Here is a 19801-nt window from a genome sequence, read left to right as displayed (position 1 = left end):
ATGGAACTGGAGCCCTGGGAGGCAGGGAGTGAGAGACAGTTTAATCTAAAGACTTTGGGGATCCCTGGGTGGCTCAGCGGTTTAGCGCCTGCCTTTGGCCCAGGGTGCGATCCTGGAGTCCTGGGATCGAGTCCCGTGTCGGGCTCCGGGCATGGAGCCTGCTTCTTCCTCCTCCTGTGTCTCTGCCTCTCTCTCTCTTTGTCTATAATAAATAAATAAATAAATCTTAAAAAAAAGAAATCTGAAGACTTTGCCTCAACTGCCCTGGGCTACTGCTGTGTTTGCAAAGGATACATATGCCCCCACCCTGATCCCTCTCTGCGGGTGAAGGCTGGACTCTGGAACACACTGAGGCTTCAGGGCTGCCTCTCACTAGGGGTCTGACACACTAGTCTACCATGCAGAGGAAGAGATGAGCCCCTGGAGTGGACAGCAATTTCTTCATGGTCATTTCAGAAGTGGTAGTATGGGTAGCTGACATACATAACTGAATCTCATTGTGTGGGCTATAAGGATCCTCAGGGGGCCCATTCTCCTAGTTGAGAGGTAGGGTCACTGGGCCCAGGTGCTTGATAATACCAGGATGGCATAAAGCCAAATATCAGGGGCTTCCAAGGTCTTTAACTGTGTTTTGAACAAGACTGGGAACAGAGTGAAAGGTATCATGTGGGATCATGCTGGCCTTGACTGAGACCTTAGACTTTGTGGGGGTGTGTGGGGGGTTGGGGGGTGGTCCAAAAGCAACCTCCCCTTGGATCCAGTCTACTGGATCTCCAAACCAAAGCAGTAGCTCTGCCTGGTTGGGACAGGGAAGAAGGGAGAAGGAAGCACTGAAGTCAATAATTCAAGGTCAGTTTTCTGGCCCAGCCCCATCTGGCAATGTTGACTGTGAGGCAACCAAGGGGAGAGCTGGGAACACAGGGCAAAAAGAGGTTGCTAGTATTTGGAGTGAGTTGGTGTGACCAGGAAAGTGGGGGTTAGGGTCAGATTTTTCTAAATAAAACCCAGCCCCAGCTGGTGTCTCATTTCAAGAGGCTTTGGCTGCTTATGACAGAACCAATCAGTATTGTGTTGCACATGGAAACAGGCAATGGTGAACTGTTTGCCAGGGTGGATCCCGAGCTCACTCGGTGCAAGCCGCTTGAGGACGCATCTGGATCGTGATAAGCATCAACTACAACAGTCCAGCGCGGGGTGTGCCGCAAGCCTCTTACTTACGTTATGTCACCCACCTCTCCTGGCAGCCCTGTTACCATTACAATCCCCATTGCGGACGGGAGAACACAGACTCTGGCCAGGCTGAATGACTTCGAGGAGTAGCGGCTTGAATTTCGGGCGAGAAGCAGAGGAGAAGAGATGTCAGCTCCTGACCCGGGTCAGTCTACACAACTCGTGGAGGGGACAGGAGCATCTGAGCGCGAACCTGAGGAGAGCCGACGTGCTCTCGGTCCAAGAACACGGAACCCGCGCTCGGTCAACGCGAAGGAGTTTCAATCCAGCCAACGCGGAGGGCGCGGGGGTCTGCTCCCTTTGGGGTTTGACACCTCGGTTTCAATAGGGCATCCCGGAGAGAGGGGTTCAGGCCGCCGACCGCGGCCGCCAGCGCCCAGCTCCCGCCCGCGCCAGCCGGTCCGGGGCAGTGGGGGCGTCGCGAGGCCTCCCGCCGCAGGCCGTGCGCGCCAATGGAGGCGCGCGCCACGGGCGCGGGGGCGGGTCCGCTGCTGCGGCGCCGCTCGAGGAGTCCGGGTCCCGGCCCGCCTCCTTCCGGGCGAGGCCCAATCGGGGGGCGGCCCCCGGCAGCCCCGCCCCGCCCCGCCCCGCCCCCGCCCGGGCGCCGGGCTGGCCTCTGCCGCACGCAGCCTGGCCGCCGGGAGCAGCGCCGGCGCCGTCTTGCCTGTGGCGCGCGGGGAGCTGGCCTGCGGCGGCGGGATGGCTGGCTACCTGCGGGTCGTACGGTCTCTGTGCAGAGCCTCGGGCTCCGGCTCCGGCCCGGCCTGGGCCGCCGCGGCGCCCACAGGTCCCAGCTTGCAGGAGCAGCCGCGGCGCCACTGTGAGTGCCACGAGGAGGATCCGGGCGCGCGCGCCGCGACGTGGCGGCCTCCCGGGCGGGGACCGGGGAGCGCGGCTCGGGACCGTCGCCGGGCCGGGGACGGCGGGGTTGGCGCGCAAAGAGCGGGGGGACGGGGACGCGCTCCCCGACCCCGGGGCTTCCGGCCGCGCCAGGCGCACGGGTGGGGACTTGAAGGACAGTGGCAACTGGTGGCCCTGGCGCGGCGGGCGCTGCGGCCCTGCGCGGGCGGGGTTCTGGGCTGCTCCGCGCCCCCAGATACTCCTGTAGGGGGTGCTGGGGGTGTCCGGGCCCGGAGGGCCTCCCGCCTGCCCTGGGAGGGGGGCCGGCCAGCGAAGAGGGGGCGGGAGCCCCGGGCCGGTGTTCCCGTGAGAGGGAGGGTCGCGGCGCGGTCTCGGCTCAGACAAAGGCGGGGAGGAGGCATCCACTTCCCCTTCCTTTGCAGCCCGGCGCTCTGTAATCCCTCCTCGCTGTCAGGCCCTCGTCGGCTATTTTAGGAGCCTTTTACGCGACAGCTGGAGGAGCGTCCTTCTTATTTTCCCTTTTGTTTGGACACCCCCCGCCCCCCCCCCCCCCCCCCCCAGCCCGTCACTTAAGTCTCCATCCCGGGTCCTCTCCTTGGCCTGAGCTGCCTTTTCTCGCCAGCCGGCTCCTGCGCTGCTCTTCGGCCCGCCCCACTCTCCCGCCTGGGAGACTGGGCCCTGGGCAGCCACACCACGGTGCCTCTCTCCTGAATAGTGCCTGAGTGCTTCTGTGGTACCCTCAGCACCCTGCTTAGGAAAGAAGCCAGTAGTCAGGTGAGAATAAGCAGGATTTAGCCTGAATCTCCATTACCAATGCCTGCTGCCCCCTGTGGCATGTGGGCATCGCCTTCCCCGTGACTCTCCATTGCCAGCTACAAAAGGCCAGGACAGTGTACCCCCCTTGGCCCTGCCTCTTGCCTGTTGCCACGGGAACCTCTTTCCTGACCTGGCCTGGGGCCCCTTGGAGTGAGCCAGGGCAGTGAGGAAGAGGGAGGGGGGCCCAGGCAGCCTGGCATTACTGGTAGGGTAGGTAATCTTTAACGAGTGTGGGAGCAGCTGACCAGAATTGGGGAAGAGTGGGCGGTGGGGAGCACAGAGCTTGGGCCCCCACCCCCACTCCCCTGCCAAGGAGAAAGGGACATTTCTGCTTTTGTACTTCTGGGATGTGTCTCTTAAGTGGCCAACCCTGCAACTCCAAGATTCCAAGTGCCCACAGGCCCCAGAACAGTTTCCCATATGGCACCACCTTTAGCAAAATAGTTAGAGTTACACTGTCCAGTTCACCCTTTTTCTCTCCTGCATCGATGATAAAGAAAAAGAAAGTTTTTAGTTGTAGGTCCTTCTAGAAATCCCCAAGTGGTGGGTTGGTTATTAATGGGGTGAATACATAGTATTTGATTGAGTTAGACAAGAGATTACAACTGTGGCCTCTGCTAGCTTGTTACCTGGCAACACTGCTGGAGAGAATATTTGGCATTCCCCTTGATGACCAGAAAGAATATATTTTTTTTGGCTAAAACACTCCTGTGTCTTTGCTGCTTGGTAATTCCCACGTCTCTAGTTTTGCAATTCCCTGGCCTCCAGCGACTGCTGGTGGTAGTTCTGATAAACTGGACTTTGGGAAAGTGAGGGTGGGCTCTGCTCAGGCACTCCCTGGGAGAATTATCTTGGCTGGCCCTCCTTAGCTCTGTTCCTCACCTAGGAACTTCTTGATTTTTCTTACCCTCCCTCTTCACTTTTCAGACCTTGGTGACTTGCCTGCACTCTTAGATTCTAGGGCAGATTATTTAATGATTGATCAGCGTTCTGCAGACCTACCCGTGGGGTGGTGATTATGTGTTCTCCGCTTGTTTTGGCCACATCAGATAAGACCACTGCTGCCCCATCAGAGGTGTTTTGGGTGGTCATGTTTAGGTCCAGCAGGTTTGGAGAAAGCCTGGGGCCCTCAAATCCTCCATGTGAGGTTGGAGCCTCTTGTGCTGGTTGCATTCCGGGTGTGAGGTGCTGGACACTGCCCTCTGGTTACTGGAAGCCATGCTCTGTGACCTACCCTGGAGTTTACATTAAGGTAAATGCATGTTTAAAATGTCAGTGGATTGCACATATTAACACAGTATAAGTTGTGAGTTTTTCCAGGGCAGTTTGCCCATTGCCTGGCAGACATGCCACCCATGTACATTTGTGTTGGTCTGGTGAAATCTGATGGGGAGAGCTCACTGGTCTCTGTGTGGCATTCCCAGAAGGTAGGAGGGGAGGGGGCACATTGCATCCCAATAGGAGGTGAGGACAGGGTAGCTGCTTACTCTAGACCAAACTGACTGACTTGGCATTCATTTGTGACTTCAACAACTATGGTGCTCTACTGTGTGCCAGCCTCTGTGCAAGGTGCTAGGGACAGAGCCAGAAATAAGAGGCAAAGATTTCTGCTCCTGTGCAGCCTAAATTCTAATGTGGGGACAGTCAGTAAAACAAGGTAGAAATTGACTAGTGTGGTGTGTGAGAACACGAACTAAGGGGAACAAATTGGTCAGGAAGGTGTGTGTGGAAGTTTTTATGGGGCCGCCAGAAAAGACCTTGAATGAAGGGCTAATGGAATAAGGAAACAGGTCATTTGGTTATCAGGTGCCAAGGCCTGGTGGAGAAGTGCACTTTTGCTTGTAGGGAAGCAGAGGGGGAGGGAGTGCCTGAGGCTGGCACAGAGTAGGGTGGGGAGTGGGGGTGGGGTAGGGAGGAGGGCAGTAACAGATCTGGTCGGGCTGGTTGGGAGGTGGGGGGCATGCTTTTTTGAGGACTTTGACCTTTGGAGGGTTTGAGAAGAGTGTCTTGGCCTGATTTAGATTTAACAGGTACACTTTGGCTTCAGAGTTTTGGTAGGAGGCTTGGAGTCATAATCTGGCAAAAGAGGGTGGCCTGCACCTGGCTGGTTGCGCTGGGGGTGGTGAGAAGTGGCTGGACTCTGGATGTGTTTTGAAGGAAGAGCCATTAAGATTTTTTGATGGTGTAGATGTGGCTGTAAGGAAATGGAGGAGTGGAGGTTGACACCAAGGAAAATCTAGAGCCTCTTCCAGAATTGCTGCCCTGCCTTCTTGAGCTCCCAGGAATTGGGGGCTTCCCCCTACATGCTGCTCAGCTATGGTAGCTGAGAGCAGCCTGAGTGAGAACGTGGTAAAGTACTTAGTCTTGGGGGTGGTAGCTTTCTTGGGAGGGATCTTTAGCCTTGGGTTTGGAGCAGCAGGTGGATCCTGAAACTGGGGACAGGTTTTAAAATCCTTCCTTGGGGAATATAAATAATAGTGAAAGGGAATATAAGGGAAGGGAGAAGAAATGTGTGGGAAATATCAGAAAGGGAGACAGAACGTAAAGACTGCTAACTCTGGGAAACGAACTAGGGGTGGTAGAAGGGGAGAAGGGCGGGGGGTGGGAGTGAATGGGTGACGGGCACTGGGGGTTATTCTGTATGTTAGTAAATTGAACACCAATAAAAAATAAATTAAAAAAAAAATCCTTCCTTGGTGTTGGGTGCTAGCAGACCAGATGGTGAGGAGAGTTGGCCTACTGTGACTGGTGTGATTCCATCCCACACTCTGGCCAGGACAGTGTGCAACGTGTCTTCCGAAGATTTAATATGGTGGCTGTTCCTTCAAAGCTTTCAGGGAGGTCCGTGCCCTTTTCATTGGATTTCAGATTGCTTGTCATCACTTGTCACCCAGAGAGGGGCAGACGATGGGGGCGTCCCTACCATATCGGCTGAACACACAACATTTCCTACTCTGATGCCTTGGAGCTTATGTCCTCTGGAGGGTACAGGATAGGCCTGGAATCAAGAAGCTGTCTCTAGTGCCGCCCATCCTTGCCATGAGTGAACACCATCTCAGTGTGGTAGAAGCAACTCACCCTTCAAAGAAGAGACTGTATTTTTACGTAAAATCTCCTCTGGGTTGTTGTTGTTGTGTGTGTGTGTTTCTTTTTTTCTTTTTTCTTTTTTTTTGTTTTTGTGTGTTTTTCCCCACTGGTTTAGATTTTTAAAGACTAAAAATTGGGCAGCCCCAGTGGCTCAGCGGTTTAGCGCCGCCTGCAGCCCGGGGTGTGATCCTGGAGACCCGGGATCAAGTCCCACATCAAGCTTGTTGCATGGAGCCTGCTTCTCCCTCTGCCTGTGTCTCTGCCTCTCTCTCTCTCTCTGTGTCTCTATAAATAAATAAATAAATAAATAAATAAATAAATAAATAAATCTTAAAAAAAAACTAATAAAAACTAAAAATTTTTCTTATTTTGCATCGTGGCAAAACTGCGTAACAAAAATTTCCATGTTAGCCATTTTTAAGTATGAAGTTCAGTAGCATTAATACTTTCACGTTGTCGAACGACCAATCCCCAGAGAGACCAATCCCCAGAGATTTATCGTCTTGCAAAACTGAAACTCTGTGCCCATTAAACAACAGTTCCCCACACCCTCCTCCCCCACAGCTCCTGGCAACGACCAACCAACCGTTCTACTTTCTGTTTCTATGAATTTGACTCCTCTAGGTACCTCTTGTAAGTAGAAGCAGGCAGTATTTTTCTTTTTGTGACTAGCTTATTTCAGTACTCCTAATGTCCTGCAGGTTTGTTTTTTTTTTTTAAAGATTTATTTATTTATTTATGATAGAGAAAGAGAGAGAGAGAGGCAGAGACACAGGAGGAGGGAGAAGCAGGTTCCATGCCTGGGAGCCCGACGTGGGACTCGATCCCGGGACTCCAGGATCGCGCCCTGGGCCAAAGGCAGGCGCTAAACCGCTGAGCCACCCAGGGATCCCCTGTCCTGCAGGTTTATCCCTGTTGCAGCTTATGTCAGCATTCTCTTAATTTTTAGGACTGAATATTCCATTCTTGAGATACCCATTTAAAAAAAAAAGAGTTTAAAATTTAATTGACCTTCTGGGTAAGGTACAGGGATTGTGAGAAGCTTAGGCAGTATATGGTTATTAATTCCTTGCATAGTTATTACTGCTTCTAATTTATTATAAGAGTAACCTTCTAGAGGTACCTGGGTATCTGGTTGAGCATCTGCCTTTGGCTCAGGTCGTGATCCCGGGGTCCTGGGATGGGATGAGTCTTGCATTGGGCTCCCCGCAGGGAACCTGCTTCTCCCTCTGCCTATAATTCTGCCGCTTTCTGTGTGTCTCTCGTGAATAAATGAATAAAGTCTTAAAAAGGGGGGGAAAAAAAGAGTTACCTCCCAGAAATGGTTTGAGAGTGTTTGGGAAATGTGGAAATGCTGTCTATGTAAGTATACCACATCATAACTCCACTGGCCATCCAAGGGGAAACTGGCTTTATGGGATTTGAAACAAAAGAACTTGAGCAGCAAGAGATATGGAGGTAGGTCTGGATCCATTGCTGTCACTGACGGCGGCAGCACTTCCTTTTTTAGTTTCCAAGCAAGTACATTCACATTTGAGTGCTGGGGAGCCCAGTCTTAGAGAAACTTGGAATTATGAACATCATTTAATCTTTTGTAGGGACGTTTTTCTTAACCTTCCTGCATTAGTTTCCAGTGTCCTCTCGAAGGCTCATACCACATTTCATTCATCCATTCGTTCCTTGGTGATATTTGAGTTGCTCCCACTTCTTGGCTATGTGAATAATTCCTTTTTTTTAAAAATTTCATTTATTTATTCACGAGAGACACAGAGAGAGGCAGAGACATAGGCAGAGGAAGAAACAGGCTCCCCACAGGGACCTGATGTGGGACTTGATCCTGAAACTCCAGGATCGTGACCTGAGCCGAAGGCAGACGCTCAATCGCTGAGCCACCCAGGTGTCCCAGTGTGTGAATAATTCTGCTATGGACATGAGTGTACACATATGTCTTTGAGACCCTGCTTTTAATTATTTTGGATACATATCTAGAAGTGGGATTGCTGGCAAGGTGGCAATTCTCCCTCCCCCCCACTTTTTTTTATAGGGGAAGGGCAGAGGGAAAGAGAGAGAGAGAATCCCAAGTAGGCTGTCCCCCCAGAGCAGAGCCCGAGCCCCAACCCCATCTCAACACTGAGATCATGACCTGAGCCAAAATCAAGAGTTGAATGCTTAACTGACTGAGCCATCCAGGTGCCCTGGACAATATGGCAATTCTATCTTTAATTTTTTTTTTTTAAAGATTTTATTTATTTACTCGAGAGACACACAGAGAGAGGCAGAGACACAGGCAGAAGGAAAAGCAGGCTCCATGCAGGGAGCCTGACGTGGGGTCTTCCAGGATCATGCCCTGGGCTGAAGGCAGGCGCTAAACCGCTGAGCCACCTGGACTGCCCTCTATCTTTAATTTTTTGAGGAACCATCATACTGTTTTCCATAGTGGCTGCAACATTGTACGTTCTTACCAGCTGTATACAAGGGTTCCAGTTTCACCACATCCTCACCAACACCTGTTGTTTTCTGTTTTGGGTTTTTTGTTTTGTTTTTGATAGTAGCCATCCTAATAGGTGTGAGGTGGTATTTCATTGTGGTTTTGATTTGCATTTCCCTAGTGATTAGTGCTGTGGGGTGATTTTCATATGCTTATTGGCCATTTACATGTCATTTTTGAAGAAATATCCATTTAAGTCCTTGGCCCATTTATTAACTGGCTATTTGTTGTTATTGTTGTTGAAATTACCTTTTAAAATCTTAGTCACCAATTAATAATATTTAGTTTCTTTATTTTTGTAGTTGTTTATAATTTTTATTTTATTAAGTCTGCTCCGTGCCCAGTGTGGGGCTTGAACTCATGACCTTGAGATCTGGAGTTGCATGCTATACTGACTGAGTGAGCCAGTGCCCCAAGTCTATGCTGCTTTAGCTCCCGTGGTTGCCCCCAGCTCTGGGAAGTGCTCCTTCAGGGTGGCTGTACTCCTGACTCTGATGACAGAGCAGCTGCTTGGTCTCTCTCCATCATAGATTTACCCTTACTCACACTCCTTGAGGCCAGGCACTGTTATGTTTTTCTCAGTGTTTCAGGAAGAGGTGCTTAGCACCTGGTTGTAAATAAGTGGGCCTGTGTTCTCTGAGGGTTTGACACCTGCAGGCACAGCAGGGAGGGCTGCCTGCTGTGATCTTGACATTGAGTTCCCCATACAGGTGTCTGGTGTCGGAAGTCCAAAAATTGAGCAGACCCAAGTGAGGCTGAAACCTTTAGGATTAGCCCCAGATGACTTCTCCTTAGGGATTATGATTATGGCAGATTCAGTACAATTAAAATAACACCTTGATTAGCTCTCATGACTTTAATTCAGGAGAAGCGCTCTTAAAAGCTGAGCTAGCTCTGCAACAGCCCAGTAGACTTTCTGAGGTCCCGAGGCCCTCTCAAGCTTTCAGCCAGGAAAGGTGAAGAAATTTTGTAGCTTGGGTCCAAAGGCCCCTTCGCGTCCTGGAAAGGGTGGTAGAGCAGTGCCAGCTGCATCCACCTTGTTCTCTAGGGAATGGAATGTTTGGAGTGTGTGTTTGCTTTCTGCTTCTCTACATGTGACCCATGAGGGTATCCAGAGGCTATGCTTGAGCTAGAAACCTGGGATCTATCCTGACTTCTGACATAAGCCACACTCCCTGGGTCTCATTTTTCTTCCTAAATAATCTCTAAAAATCTTTTTCGATTAAAAAAAAAATCTGTTTGCATATCTTTGGGAGATTATTTTTAGATTAAAAAATCTGTGCACATCTTTGGAAAGTGAGTCATTTTGCTGCACATAATTCACCTTTTTCTCTGTGGGTTGGGGATGCCAGCATGAGTCATGGTTGTGGTGTGTATTGTGGGACAGTTATATGTTTGGAGTTGTTGGGTTTTGGTCACTTCTGTTTTAAATGTGCGTAGGTGGCAATGCTTTTTTTAGTTTGAGGGCCTGCTTTTCATAGACTTCTGTCCCTTGCTGTCTACCCGGCAGTGGTCACTTCTTCTGACCATTTAAGTGTACATCCTGGTCCCCTCTTTGGACTTGCTCTAATCTCTGGTGAGGTGGAAGACCCGGAACTATATTCGTAAGGATTGTGTGTGACATAAAAGTTAATGGGCCCTAAGTGAGGGCTGAGGAGACTCCACTGGGGACAGAGCCCCACTCTCAGCTGTCCTCTTGCCTGGGTTTCAGCAGTGAGTGAGCCTTCTGGTGATGGAAGCCCAGTGGTAGGTTTGACACAGATCTGGTCGCCCTACTTAGTCACTGCTTCTTCCTGGCTGTGGGTAGAGGAACGTGCTGGTGCTCAGGTACCTCTGTCTACTCCAAGTAGCCTGCACTGATTTAACTGGATGAGCCATTTTCTTGTGTTTTCTTTGGACCTCACTTCCCAGACTGTTGGTTTTTCTCATGAGTCAGACTTTCCTTGGAGAGCCTCCCCTGGTTCCTCTTGTCCTCCACCATCTCCCCGGACCTTTAGTGCTTCTCTGTGCGACAGGCCACCTTGAGCCAGCTCGGATCCAGGGTTCTGAGTTCCATTCCGATGTCCTAAGCCTATGCTTCCCATTGAGAAAGGTGGAAGATGTGTTGTCTTCAGGCGGTGTAACCTTTGGCAGTAAGCTGGGAAACTCTGAGAGTCTCAGTTGTATCACATTTAAAGGGGGAGATAACCATATACCGTTTTGGGAGCAGTTTGAGACCTAAAAGGAATCACGTAAAGGGCGTGTGTATGCCATCAGGCACACAGGAGGTGCCAATACAGTTTCTGTCCTCACTTAGCTTTAGTCCGGCTCCTGTTACAAGGTTAGTAACTGGGTGACTTTGAGAGGAGGTTACAGAAAGGATGTGGGATAGCTCATAGAGCTGCAGGGATTGGGCCACAGGGGCTGCTGGCTGCCCTGGGGACGGAGTGGCAGCAGCTTGTAGGCGTCCGCTTCCTGACTTGCTGTTGGACAGGGTGGCCCCAGCTGGCTCTTTGTCTCTGAGTTGGTCTCCTCTGCCTTCAGATTCCAAGGGAGAGGATCTGATTGTCCAGGCTGGCATCTCTCTGGCTGGTCCTAGCTGCCCGTCCTCAGTGGGGTGGTCCAGGTCCCCCAGGTGGCCCAGGAGCTGCTCCTGCTGAGGGGGAGAGGGAGGGCACGTGGGTAACTGGGCCCCTTGACAATGCTCCCTCCTGGGTGAAGGGCAGGTCTGGCTGGTGGGGCGAGCCAATCCCCCGCCCCCCGCCACCGCGGCCCTCCCCAGAGGTGTGACGCACTGCGTGTGCCCGGTCCTAGATGCCGACAAGAGGATTAAGGTGGCAAAGCCGGTGGTGGAGATGGACGGCGATGAGATGACCAGGATCATCTGGCAGTTCATCAAGGAGAAGGTAGTTCCTCCCAGAGTGGGCAGCTCTCTGCACAGCTCCCTGTGCCCCAAGTCAGGTCCCAGGGTCACCAGCTGCCCTGGTGGGCGGCAGCAGCCCTGTTGCTGTCCTTCCATCCACCTTGCTGTCATGTCCAGACCATGCATGGTTTTCACAATATCGGGCAGGGGTCCGTCCTCAGCAGTGTGTCCTGTGCTGGTGCCAGAGCCCACATGTTTTACAGAGTGTGTGTGCATTCAAGGCCTACCCTGCATCGTGGCCTTTTGATACCCCATGTTCTGATGTGCTTTCTGGAAGGAGACAGGGGCTGGTGTGCCGGGCAGCATGCATAGAGTTATTAACCTATCCTTGGGGTTCGGGGCTGCTACCCAGATTATGGCTGCAGTGCTCATCGGACAGGGATGTATGTGTCTGAGCTATCATGGTGTTGGCTTCCAGCATGGCTACTTGGCTTCTCCAAAGTTGCTGTGGTGTGGATCTGCCTGGGAGAGCCCATATTGTGTGTGTATTCACAAGAAGGTTGAGAATTGCTACTTCCCATTGGGGAGGAACAGGGAACCCACTGTACAGAGAAATACAGAGATACTTGGAGTTGGGGTTCAGCTGAGTTGGGCCACTGCTGTCCATGCTGGGAGCAGAGCCCTTCCAGAGGCTGCGGCCTGGTCTCTCCCGAGAACCCTGGCATCCTGACAGCTCTCACCTGGCCCCACTGAGGAATGGCTGATCTCATCCCTCTGCCATGCTGTCCCCTTGCTCCACTGGCCTTCTGTCATCCTTGCCCCAAGTGGGTGTCCTCTGCTTTCGCCCATGCATGCCCCTCGGTCACAGACATCTGGGCTGATACCTTGTCCTGGTCATCTGTCTCTAGCTCATCCTACCCCACGTGGACGTCCAGCTCAAGTATTTCGACCTGGGACTTCCAAACCGTGACCAGACCAACGACCAGGTCACCATAGACTCCGCGTTGGCCACCCAGAAGTACAGTGTGGCTGTCAAATGTGCCACCATCACCCCCGATGAAGCCCGAGTGGAAGGTGTGAGGGGGCGGAGGTGGGTGGGCCAGGGCCGTGGGGGCTGAGCCATGAACCCAGTCTCCCTGTGATTGCCTGGGAGGCAGGGGAGCCCTTGAGGTTCTTGCAGATGAGGCTGGGTGGGGTGGTGTTCCCAGGCCCGTGGGCTTTCTGCTGTGCTATGTGGCTCTGGCCAGTGTAGGTGTCTTTGGTGACAGTGAGGAGGATGCTCATGCTGATGCCGGCACAGTAAGGAGAGCTGCTTTGGCAGCCTGCCCCTCTGGCCTCCTGGATTGTTCAGCAGGCAGGTTTACGAGAGCCTTGGTGCCACCTCTGTCCAGCAGAGTGCTGTTTATCAGGCTCGAGAGCCTCAGGGGGCTCTGGGGAGCATTGCTCATGTCTCGCCATCATCTTGGCATTGCAGCTCTGCCCCTTGCCCCTGTGGCTGTGGAAAGGTCTCAGCTGCCCTCACCAGGCTTGGACTGGCTGCTGGTCCCTGGTTCTGGGGACCACTTTTCACGGTTCCAGGAAATAATGGCACCAGCGTGTGGATAAAGGGGCCAGGTTTGGAAAATTTGAGAAAGGGTGGTTTAGGGGTTTGCAGAGCTCTTTCTCTCTTGCTACTTGCTACAGTGTGAGGAAGCTAGAAGGAGGCATTCAAGGCACATTTCCAAATGCTCCAGAGCTCCTCCCATCTTTCGGGTGGTATTGGAATCATTTTAGTGTGAGGCTCTTTTTGCAGTTCTTATTTCTCCTGAGCCCTGGGATTTATATATTCTTATTTTGTGGACAAGGAAATAGAGAGTCACAGTCTTAGCAATGTGGGCTGGACCCCAAGGTTCGTGGCAGTACCGTGGCAAGAACAGAAGAAGGTCTGCAGAGTGGCAGCGTGCTGCCAGAGTCCCGTCAGACCGAGCGTGATGTGGGAATAATGGCAGCTGATAGAGCACTTCTTTGCCAGGTGCTGTGCTAGCCACTTTACATACGAGTTCATTTAATCCTCACAGCAACCCAAAGGCTAGGTATCTTATCAATAATTTCATTTTATAGCTCAGGTTAAGCCATTTGCATAAAACTCACAGTTGGAGGTGGTGGACCTTGCAGCCAAGGAATCTAATCCCATGGCCCACTCCTTCATATTCTAGGCATTCCCCAGGATGATTTGCAGGCTCCCATCAGGCTGCATTCTTGCTTAGGGTTCACATTTTGGTTGGAAGGTGGGGGCTGCAGCGGGGCCGCTCCATCTCTGTCCTCGTAGAGTTCAAGTTGAAAAAGATGTGGAAGAGTCCCAATGGAACCATCCGGAACATCCTTGGGGGGACCGTCTTCCGGGAACCCATCATCTGCAAAAACATCCCACGCCTCGTCCCCGGCTGGACCAAGCCCATCACCATTGGCAGACACGCCCATGGTGACCAGGTGGGCCACGGCGGGAGTTGGCTCTCACTGGCCTGGGACCCTCACTGGACCCCTGGCCTGAGCTGCACTCTCATCTCTGTAGTACAAGGCCACAGACTTCGTGGTGGACCGAGCTGGCACGTTCAAGATCATTTTCTCCCCAAAGGATGGCAGCGGTGCTAAGGAGTGGGAGGTGTACAACTTCCCCGGCGGCGGCGTGGGGATGGGCATGTACAACACCGACGAGGTAAGGCTGTGGCTCCCGAGTCCCTCCTCGCTGGGCCCTGCCTCCCTTCAGGCCACCTGGAACTGCTGACTCTGACTCCTCCCGCGCCCAGGGCCTGGAAAGGTCTGAGGCCTGTGAGCCAATGCCTCCGAGATGCGTTCAGGGGGACCCATGGTGTGCCCGGTATGGAGTGGGGCTCTAAGACCCCTGCTCAGCCAGACGCCCCTGCTCTCCAACTTCCTGTGCTCATTCTCCCAACATGCCTTTGGGACTGAGTTAGTTGTCAGGATGCTTGGCTTAAACAAACCGGATAAGCATTCTTTTTTCCCTTTCTCCAGCTCTTGGTTTTCATTTCTTCTGTGGTTGGCTTCATTCTTGGGTTCTGAGGAAGTGGCCATCAGTAGCTCTGGGCTTATCCCCGGCCAGCTTGGTTTCCCTATCAGGAAAGTGCCCTTTTTGTTCATGGTTCCAGCAAAAAGTGCCAGGCCTGGGTCATGAGACCATCTCTGAGCCAATCATGGAGGTCCCAGATAGGCTCCACCGGGACACACGGTCAACTCTATAGAGATGGGTTGGTGGGCTGGGGGAATCAGGGGAGAGGAGGGGCAAAATTCAGGGGCTGCTTCCTCCCAGAAGTTGAGAGGGGGATACTAGGCCAGCAGACACAGCGGATGCTCCCTCCAGGGTGGTGGGTTCACCCAGGCTGTCAGAGCAGGTCGTACATCTGGAGGGAGAGGATGCCATTCCTGGGGCCCCGGTCCTGACCCTGGGGACCAGGAAGGGTGGGCAGTGCCCAGACTGGGTACCATGCCAGGGGCCTCTCTCTCTCCCTACAGTCCATCTCGGGTTTTGCGCACAGCTGTTTCCAGTATGCCATCCAAAAGAAGTGGCCCCTGTACATGAGCACGAAGAACACCATTCTGAAAGCCTATGACGGGCGCTTCAAGGACATCTTCCAAGAGATCTTTGAGAAGTAACAGCCTCTCCCTTTATTGCTCTCTAAGGATCCCACACCCTTTCTATGGAATACACTAAGCAACCCCCTCAATCCCCATCCTACAGGGTGGCTGCTGTCCCAGTGAATTCAGCTCAGCTCTGAGCTCAGGGAGAGATCCCCAACTTGTTAGCTTCCTGCCCTCTCCCCACATCAGGCCCTTTTGCTTCCAGGCACTACAAGACCGACTTTGACAAGAATAAGATCTGGTATGAGCACCGGCTCATTGACGACATGGTGGCTCAGGTCCTCAAGTCTTCAGGTGGCTTTGTGTGGGCCTGCAAGAACTACGATGGGGATGTGCAGTCGGACATCCTGGCCCAGGGTATGCTGGGAGTGCTGTTCCCCAGGGGGTCGATTGTTGATTTTCTCTGGCTGGGCGATTTTCAGACCCTTTTCAGAGAAAACCTCTTTAGTGAGGCAGTAGGACTGGGGCTCACTAGCTCATTGAGAGGTTCCGGTTCCCCGTGGACAGCAGGGGGCAGGAGCTCCCTGGAATAGAAGGGAGGAAGGATCGCAAATTTGGTTTGGACTGGTGTATTACTAAGGCTACTTTTCCAGAGAAAGGAGAACATAGGAATTCAGGTCCTAAAGGGTGAGGTGTGTCAGCTTTGAGGTTGCTGCTGTCCACGAAGGAGCCAAGTCACCCTGGCTCCAGGTTTGGGCTAGATTTGGCTCTAGCAGAAAAATGGGATTGAGCACAACCGAGTGCTTTTTGAATTACAGAGAATTCATTTTGCCCAGTAGATCTGTTGGTTGTAGGATAATAGTGGGGAAGGTGGCAAAGCCCCAAGCCCTAGAGCATCCTATGAGACAAATTGGATTACAGCAGAAAGCATGGATGAGGCCATTAGAGAAGTAGCTATAAGAACTAGCTCCTGAGAAGGAAAGTGAACTCTACTTTTTCCAAGTGAAAGTTGTGAGGAAAAGATACAGTGTCCTAATGTTTTATAAAAACCTTTGGTTCGGGACTCCTGGGTGGCTCAGCGGTTGAATGTCTGCCTTCGGCTCAGGGCCTGATCCTGGAGTCCTGGGATCGAGTCCCATGTCAGGCTCCGTGCAGGGAGCCTGCTTCTCCCTCTGCCTGTGTCTCTGCTTCTCTCTCTCTCATAAATAAATAAATAAATAAATAAATAAATAAATAAATAAGTAAAATCTTTAAAAAAGCAAAAATAAAAACAAAAATCTTTGGCTTTATTTCAGTAAGTAGATCCTCTTACTAGAACAATTCCTGTCTAGGATGGAAGGATGAAAAGCCATAGCAGACAAGAGAAAGACATGATAATTACCTTAAAGTATATAAGGAATTGGTGGGTATGAGAGTCTAGTAAACATAGAGAAGGGACCCCTTTCCCATGCCCCAGCTGCAGGCATTTTAGAAAACTAATTTTCTTTTCTTCTTAAGATTTTATTTATTTATTTGAGAGAGAGAATATAAGTGGGGTAGGGAGAGGGGGGATGAGTAGATGGAGAGGGAGATGCAGACTCCCTGCTGGTCTGGGAACCTGACTCAGGACACAATCCCAGGACCCTGAGATCATGACCTATGCCAGAGGCAGATGCTTCACTGAGCCACCCAGATGCCCCTTGGACAACTAATTTTTTTTATAAGTTTTTCACTTTTTCTAATCTGGGGACTTAACAGTTCTTATTTTTGGTGCTGTGGGGTGCTTTTGAAGCCCAAGAGACCTTGACAATAGAAAAAGTTGACATCTGGATTTGGGAAAATTTGGGAATAAATCATAAATCGCCAAAAAGTCGCCTAAAAGAGCAGCAGATAAAGTGATCGTTGTGCAGTAGCTGGTGGTGGGCTTTCTGCTTGAATGAGCTGTTTGGTTATGAGCCAGACTGGGTGGGTGGAATGCTTGGGGTCTGGGGCCCTGGCGGTGGGGACACAGATGTATGTTCACAGGCTGATGTGTAGCCATCTGTGAATAGCCCCGTGCCCTGTACCAGGCTCTGCAGACCCACGACAAGGGTAGTCAAGCCCAAAACAGTGACTGTCCTCCCAGGCACAGTCGGGGGTCATGAGCAGAGAGGCAGCTCAGAGCTGAGAGGCTCCTCCTCACAAGCAGGAGGGCAGGTGGGCTCAACCCATGGTTGGAGGAGTGGTACTCACACTCCACTGAAAGGAAGGTCTTCCCCCTCTTCAGGCTTTGGCTCCCTTGGCCTGATGACATCTGTGCTGGTCTGCCCCGATGGGAAGACCATCGAGGCTGAGGCTGCTCATGGAACGGTAACCCGCCATTATCGGGAGCACCAGAAGGTGAGTGTAGGGACTGTGGTCGCACGCCCATCTACCCCAGGGGCCCAGAACCCAGTGATGCTGAAGGCTGGGAGGATGGAGTCTGGTTTGTCAGCCTAGGGGTGGCCAGCTGCATCCAGGTGCCCCCTTGTCGGCTGGTTTGGTTCCTGATGCCCCTGTGGCCCCCACCCCCAGGGCCGGCCTACCAGCACGAACCCCATTGCCAGCATCTTTGCCTGGACACGCGGCCTGGAGCACCGGGGGAAGCTGGATGGGAACCAGGACCTCATCAGGTGAGTGGAGAGGGAGGGGGCCTGAGCTGATCCAGGGCAGATCCTGGGTCCTGGTGCTGTAAGCTGGGGCCTCACTCTGTGTCCCCCCCCCCCCCCCGCCGCAGGTTTGCGCAGACCCTGGAAAAAGTGTGTGTCCAGACTGTGGAGAGTGGAGCCATGACCAAGGACCTGGCAGGCTGTATCCATGGCCTCAGCAAGTGCGTGGCCTGTGGCAGAGGGTGGGACTGACCTTTAGGGACCTCAGGGTTGGATGGGAAGAAGCCAGAGGATCCTCTTAGAGGCCCCCTCTAGGGTGAGCTTAGCCACCAAGGGCCCGAGCTTGGACAGGTCCCTATCCCCGAGGCTAGCACCCCGAGCCTGGCCATCCCCTGCTGAACTCACTGTGGCCCTTTGGTGGTGGGCTCTCAGCAGCCTCTGACCTGGGAGGGCGGCCACTCAGGTGCCCAGGCTCAGGCTCTGCCCTGGGAGGGCCCGGCTGGAGCCGCTCCTCATGCGAACGGTGTTCTCTCGGCAGCGTGAAGCTGAATGAGCACTTCCTGAACACCTCCGACTTCCTGGACACCATCAAGAACAACCTGGACAAGGCTCTGGGCCAGTAGTGGGGGCGGGCCGCGGGTGGCGGGTGGGGCTGAGCTAGCAGTGGGCCTCGAGTGAGCCCCCTCTCAGGCCTTTGTAGGGAACTTTTTTTTATAAGCAAGATGTTTTTAAAAGTATCTGTGTGTTTCCCCTCATGGTGATGTGAGGCGGGAACAGTGTGTTTTACCTCAGCCACTCAGTGTGTTTTGCATACTGTAATTTATATTGCCCTTGGAACACATGGTGCCATATTTAGCTACTAAAAAGCTCTTCACAAAACTGTCTGTTGTGTTTGTTGCTGAGGGAGGGAGGCACCCAGCCAAGGCCCTGAGAAAGAGGTCCTCGGAGGGCTGGCGGGTTCGGGTTCCACCTGGGACAGCCCGTGATGCCGCAGGGCTGTGTCGCGCACGGTTCTCCATTCAGTCAGGGGCCACGATGGGTGTGAGCATCCTGAATGCTGTGGTGCTGTCTGACTGAGCCCCGGGGAGTCTCAGGGTGCAGGCCTGTGGGCTCCCTGAAATTTTCTAGCATGATCCGGTTCCTACATCCTCCTCTCCATTTTCTGATTGTTACCGCTTCCTCATAGATTGTTTTTTTGCTTTGTTGGTTCTAATGTTCTTTTTAAAAAAAGATTTTATTTATTCATTCATGAGAGACACAGAGAGGCAGACACCGGCAGAGGGAGAAGCAGGCTCCCTGCAGGGAGCCTGATGTGGGACTCAATCCTGGACCCCGAGATCATGACCGGAGCCAAAGGCAGACTCAACCACTGAGCCACCCAGGTGTCCCTCGGTTCTAACCTTCTAAACCTCGCCAGATCTTTATTTGCCCTTTTCTCGGTTTTCAAAATGAGTCCCACCCAGCAGCTGCCTCTCCGTCCTCTCCATGGCTGCCTGGGGCTTGGCGCTGGGACTGGGGGCCCCATGGGGTCTAGATCACTGCATCCCAGACTTGGGTTCATTTTCACCATTCTTGGGCAAAACCAAAAGAGTAAGATTATAAAGTTGCTGTAAAGCGAAATAAATCCAGATTAAAGGGCTATTTTTTATGCAGGGATCATATCCTACTTTTGGTGTTTATATGTCCAGGGGAAGACTTGTACCAGCTTCACTTGATAAAATAAATACTTGGCAACCCAAAGCCAATTCCCCAGTTTCGGGGGACTCTCGTGGCTTCTGACACTGGACCTTGATAGCTTTGCGATGGGCTCCAGTCGCCACTCACACTGGTGGCCTCCACCTGTTCCAGGGACTACTCGCTTGCTTGTCTTCAGTAATCACACCGAGCCCCCAGGGCTGTGGGAAAAAAGCTGGTGAGCTGGCCCAGCTTAGGCCCAGTTTCTGGGCCTAAGCTCGAGGTTTCCGGCCCCCTCTTGCCCACTGGTAGAAAGGGCTGGCAGCCTCTGAAGTGCAGTCTGGCATCGTGAGCTGGCTTCTTTCCTGGTGCTCTGTTGGTGGGTCAGGAGGGGACACGGCTTTTCTCTGCAAGTGGTGGGAATTCTGGGGCCTTGGCCAGAGCCCTTCCCTCTTGGGCTTGGAGCTGCTTCGTGTAGGCGCCTGGCCCTGCAGGTGGCCATTCTGATGCCAAGGATGATCTGGGTCTCTTCCCCGCCTTGGGGAGCTATGGCCCGCGGCATGGGGTTGGGAAGCCCTGTTAGGGGTTCCTCGTGGGAGGAGGGCAAAGACCAAGGCCTCA

General features: G+C 52.7%; 1 protein-coding gene across 2 annotated transcripts; it reads left to right on the top strand.

Moving 5' to 3' along the window:
- Positions 1-1034: 1034 nt before the first annotated feature.
- On the top strand, positions 1035-18385 carry IDH2 (isocitrate dehydrogenase (NADP(+)) 2). 2 transcript variants are annotated; one of them, XM_035714684.2, is made up of 11 exons: positions 1035-1375; positions 11276-11367; positions 12233-12398; positions 13633-13793; positions 13876-14019; positions 14835-14971; positions 15166-15317; positions 17146-17258; positions 17433-17530; positions 17635-17727; positions 18045-18385. In XM_035714684.2, exons 1-11 carry the CDS (start codon positions 1357-1359, stop codon positions 18127-18129), a joined length of 1260 nt encoding a protein of 419 aa, XP_035570577.2. In that variant the 5' UTR covers positions 1035-1356; the 3' UTR covers positions 18130-18385. The 2 variants fall into 2 exon arrangements, with proteins under 2 accessions (XP_035570577.2, XP_025294069.1); XM_025438284.3 differs by lacking the exon at positions 1035-1375 and adding an exon at positions 1825-2050.
- Positions 18386-19801: the final 1416 nt, after the last annotated feature.

Source organism: Canis lupus, chromosome 3 (assembly GCF_003254725.2).
Source record: "Canis lupus dingo isolate Sandy chromosome 3, ASM325472v2, whole genome shotgun sequence".
Taxonomy (NCBI): Eukaryota; Metazoa; Chordata; class Mammalia; order Carnivora; family Canidae; genus Canis; species Canis lupus.
The sequence above is the reverse complement of the archived record's forward strand: the minus strand, read 5'-3'. Positions and strand labels throughout refer to the sequence as shown.

Coding starts and splice junctions, on each gene's coding strand:
- IDH2 (XM_025438284.3), top strand. CDS start 1,930: ATGGCTGGCTACCTGCGGGTCGTACGGTCTCTGTGCAGAGCCTCGGGC. Junction 14,020..14,834: donor GCATGTACAACACCGACGAG/GTAAGGCTGTGG, acceptor CTCTCCCTACAG/TCCATCTCGGGTTTTGCGCA. Junction 17,531..17,634: donor GGGAACCAGGACCTCATCAG/GTGAGTGGAGAG, acceptor CCCCCGCCGCAG/GTTTGCGCAGACCCTGGAAA.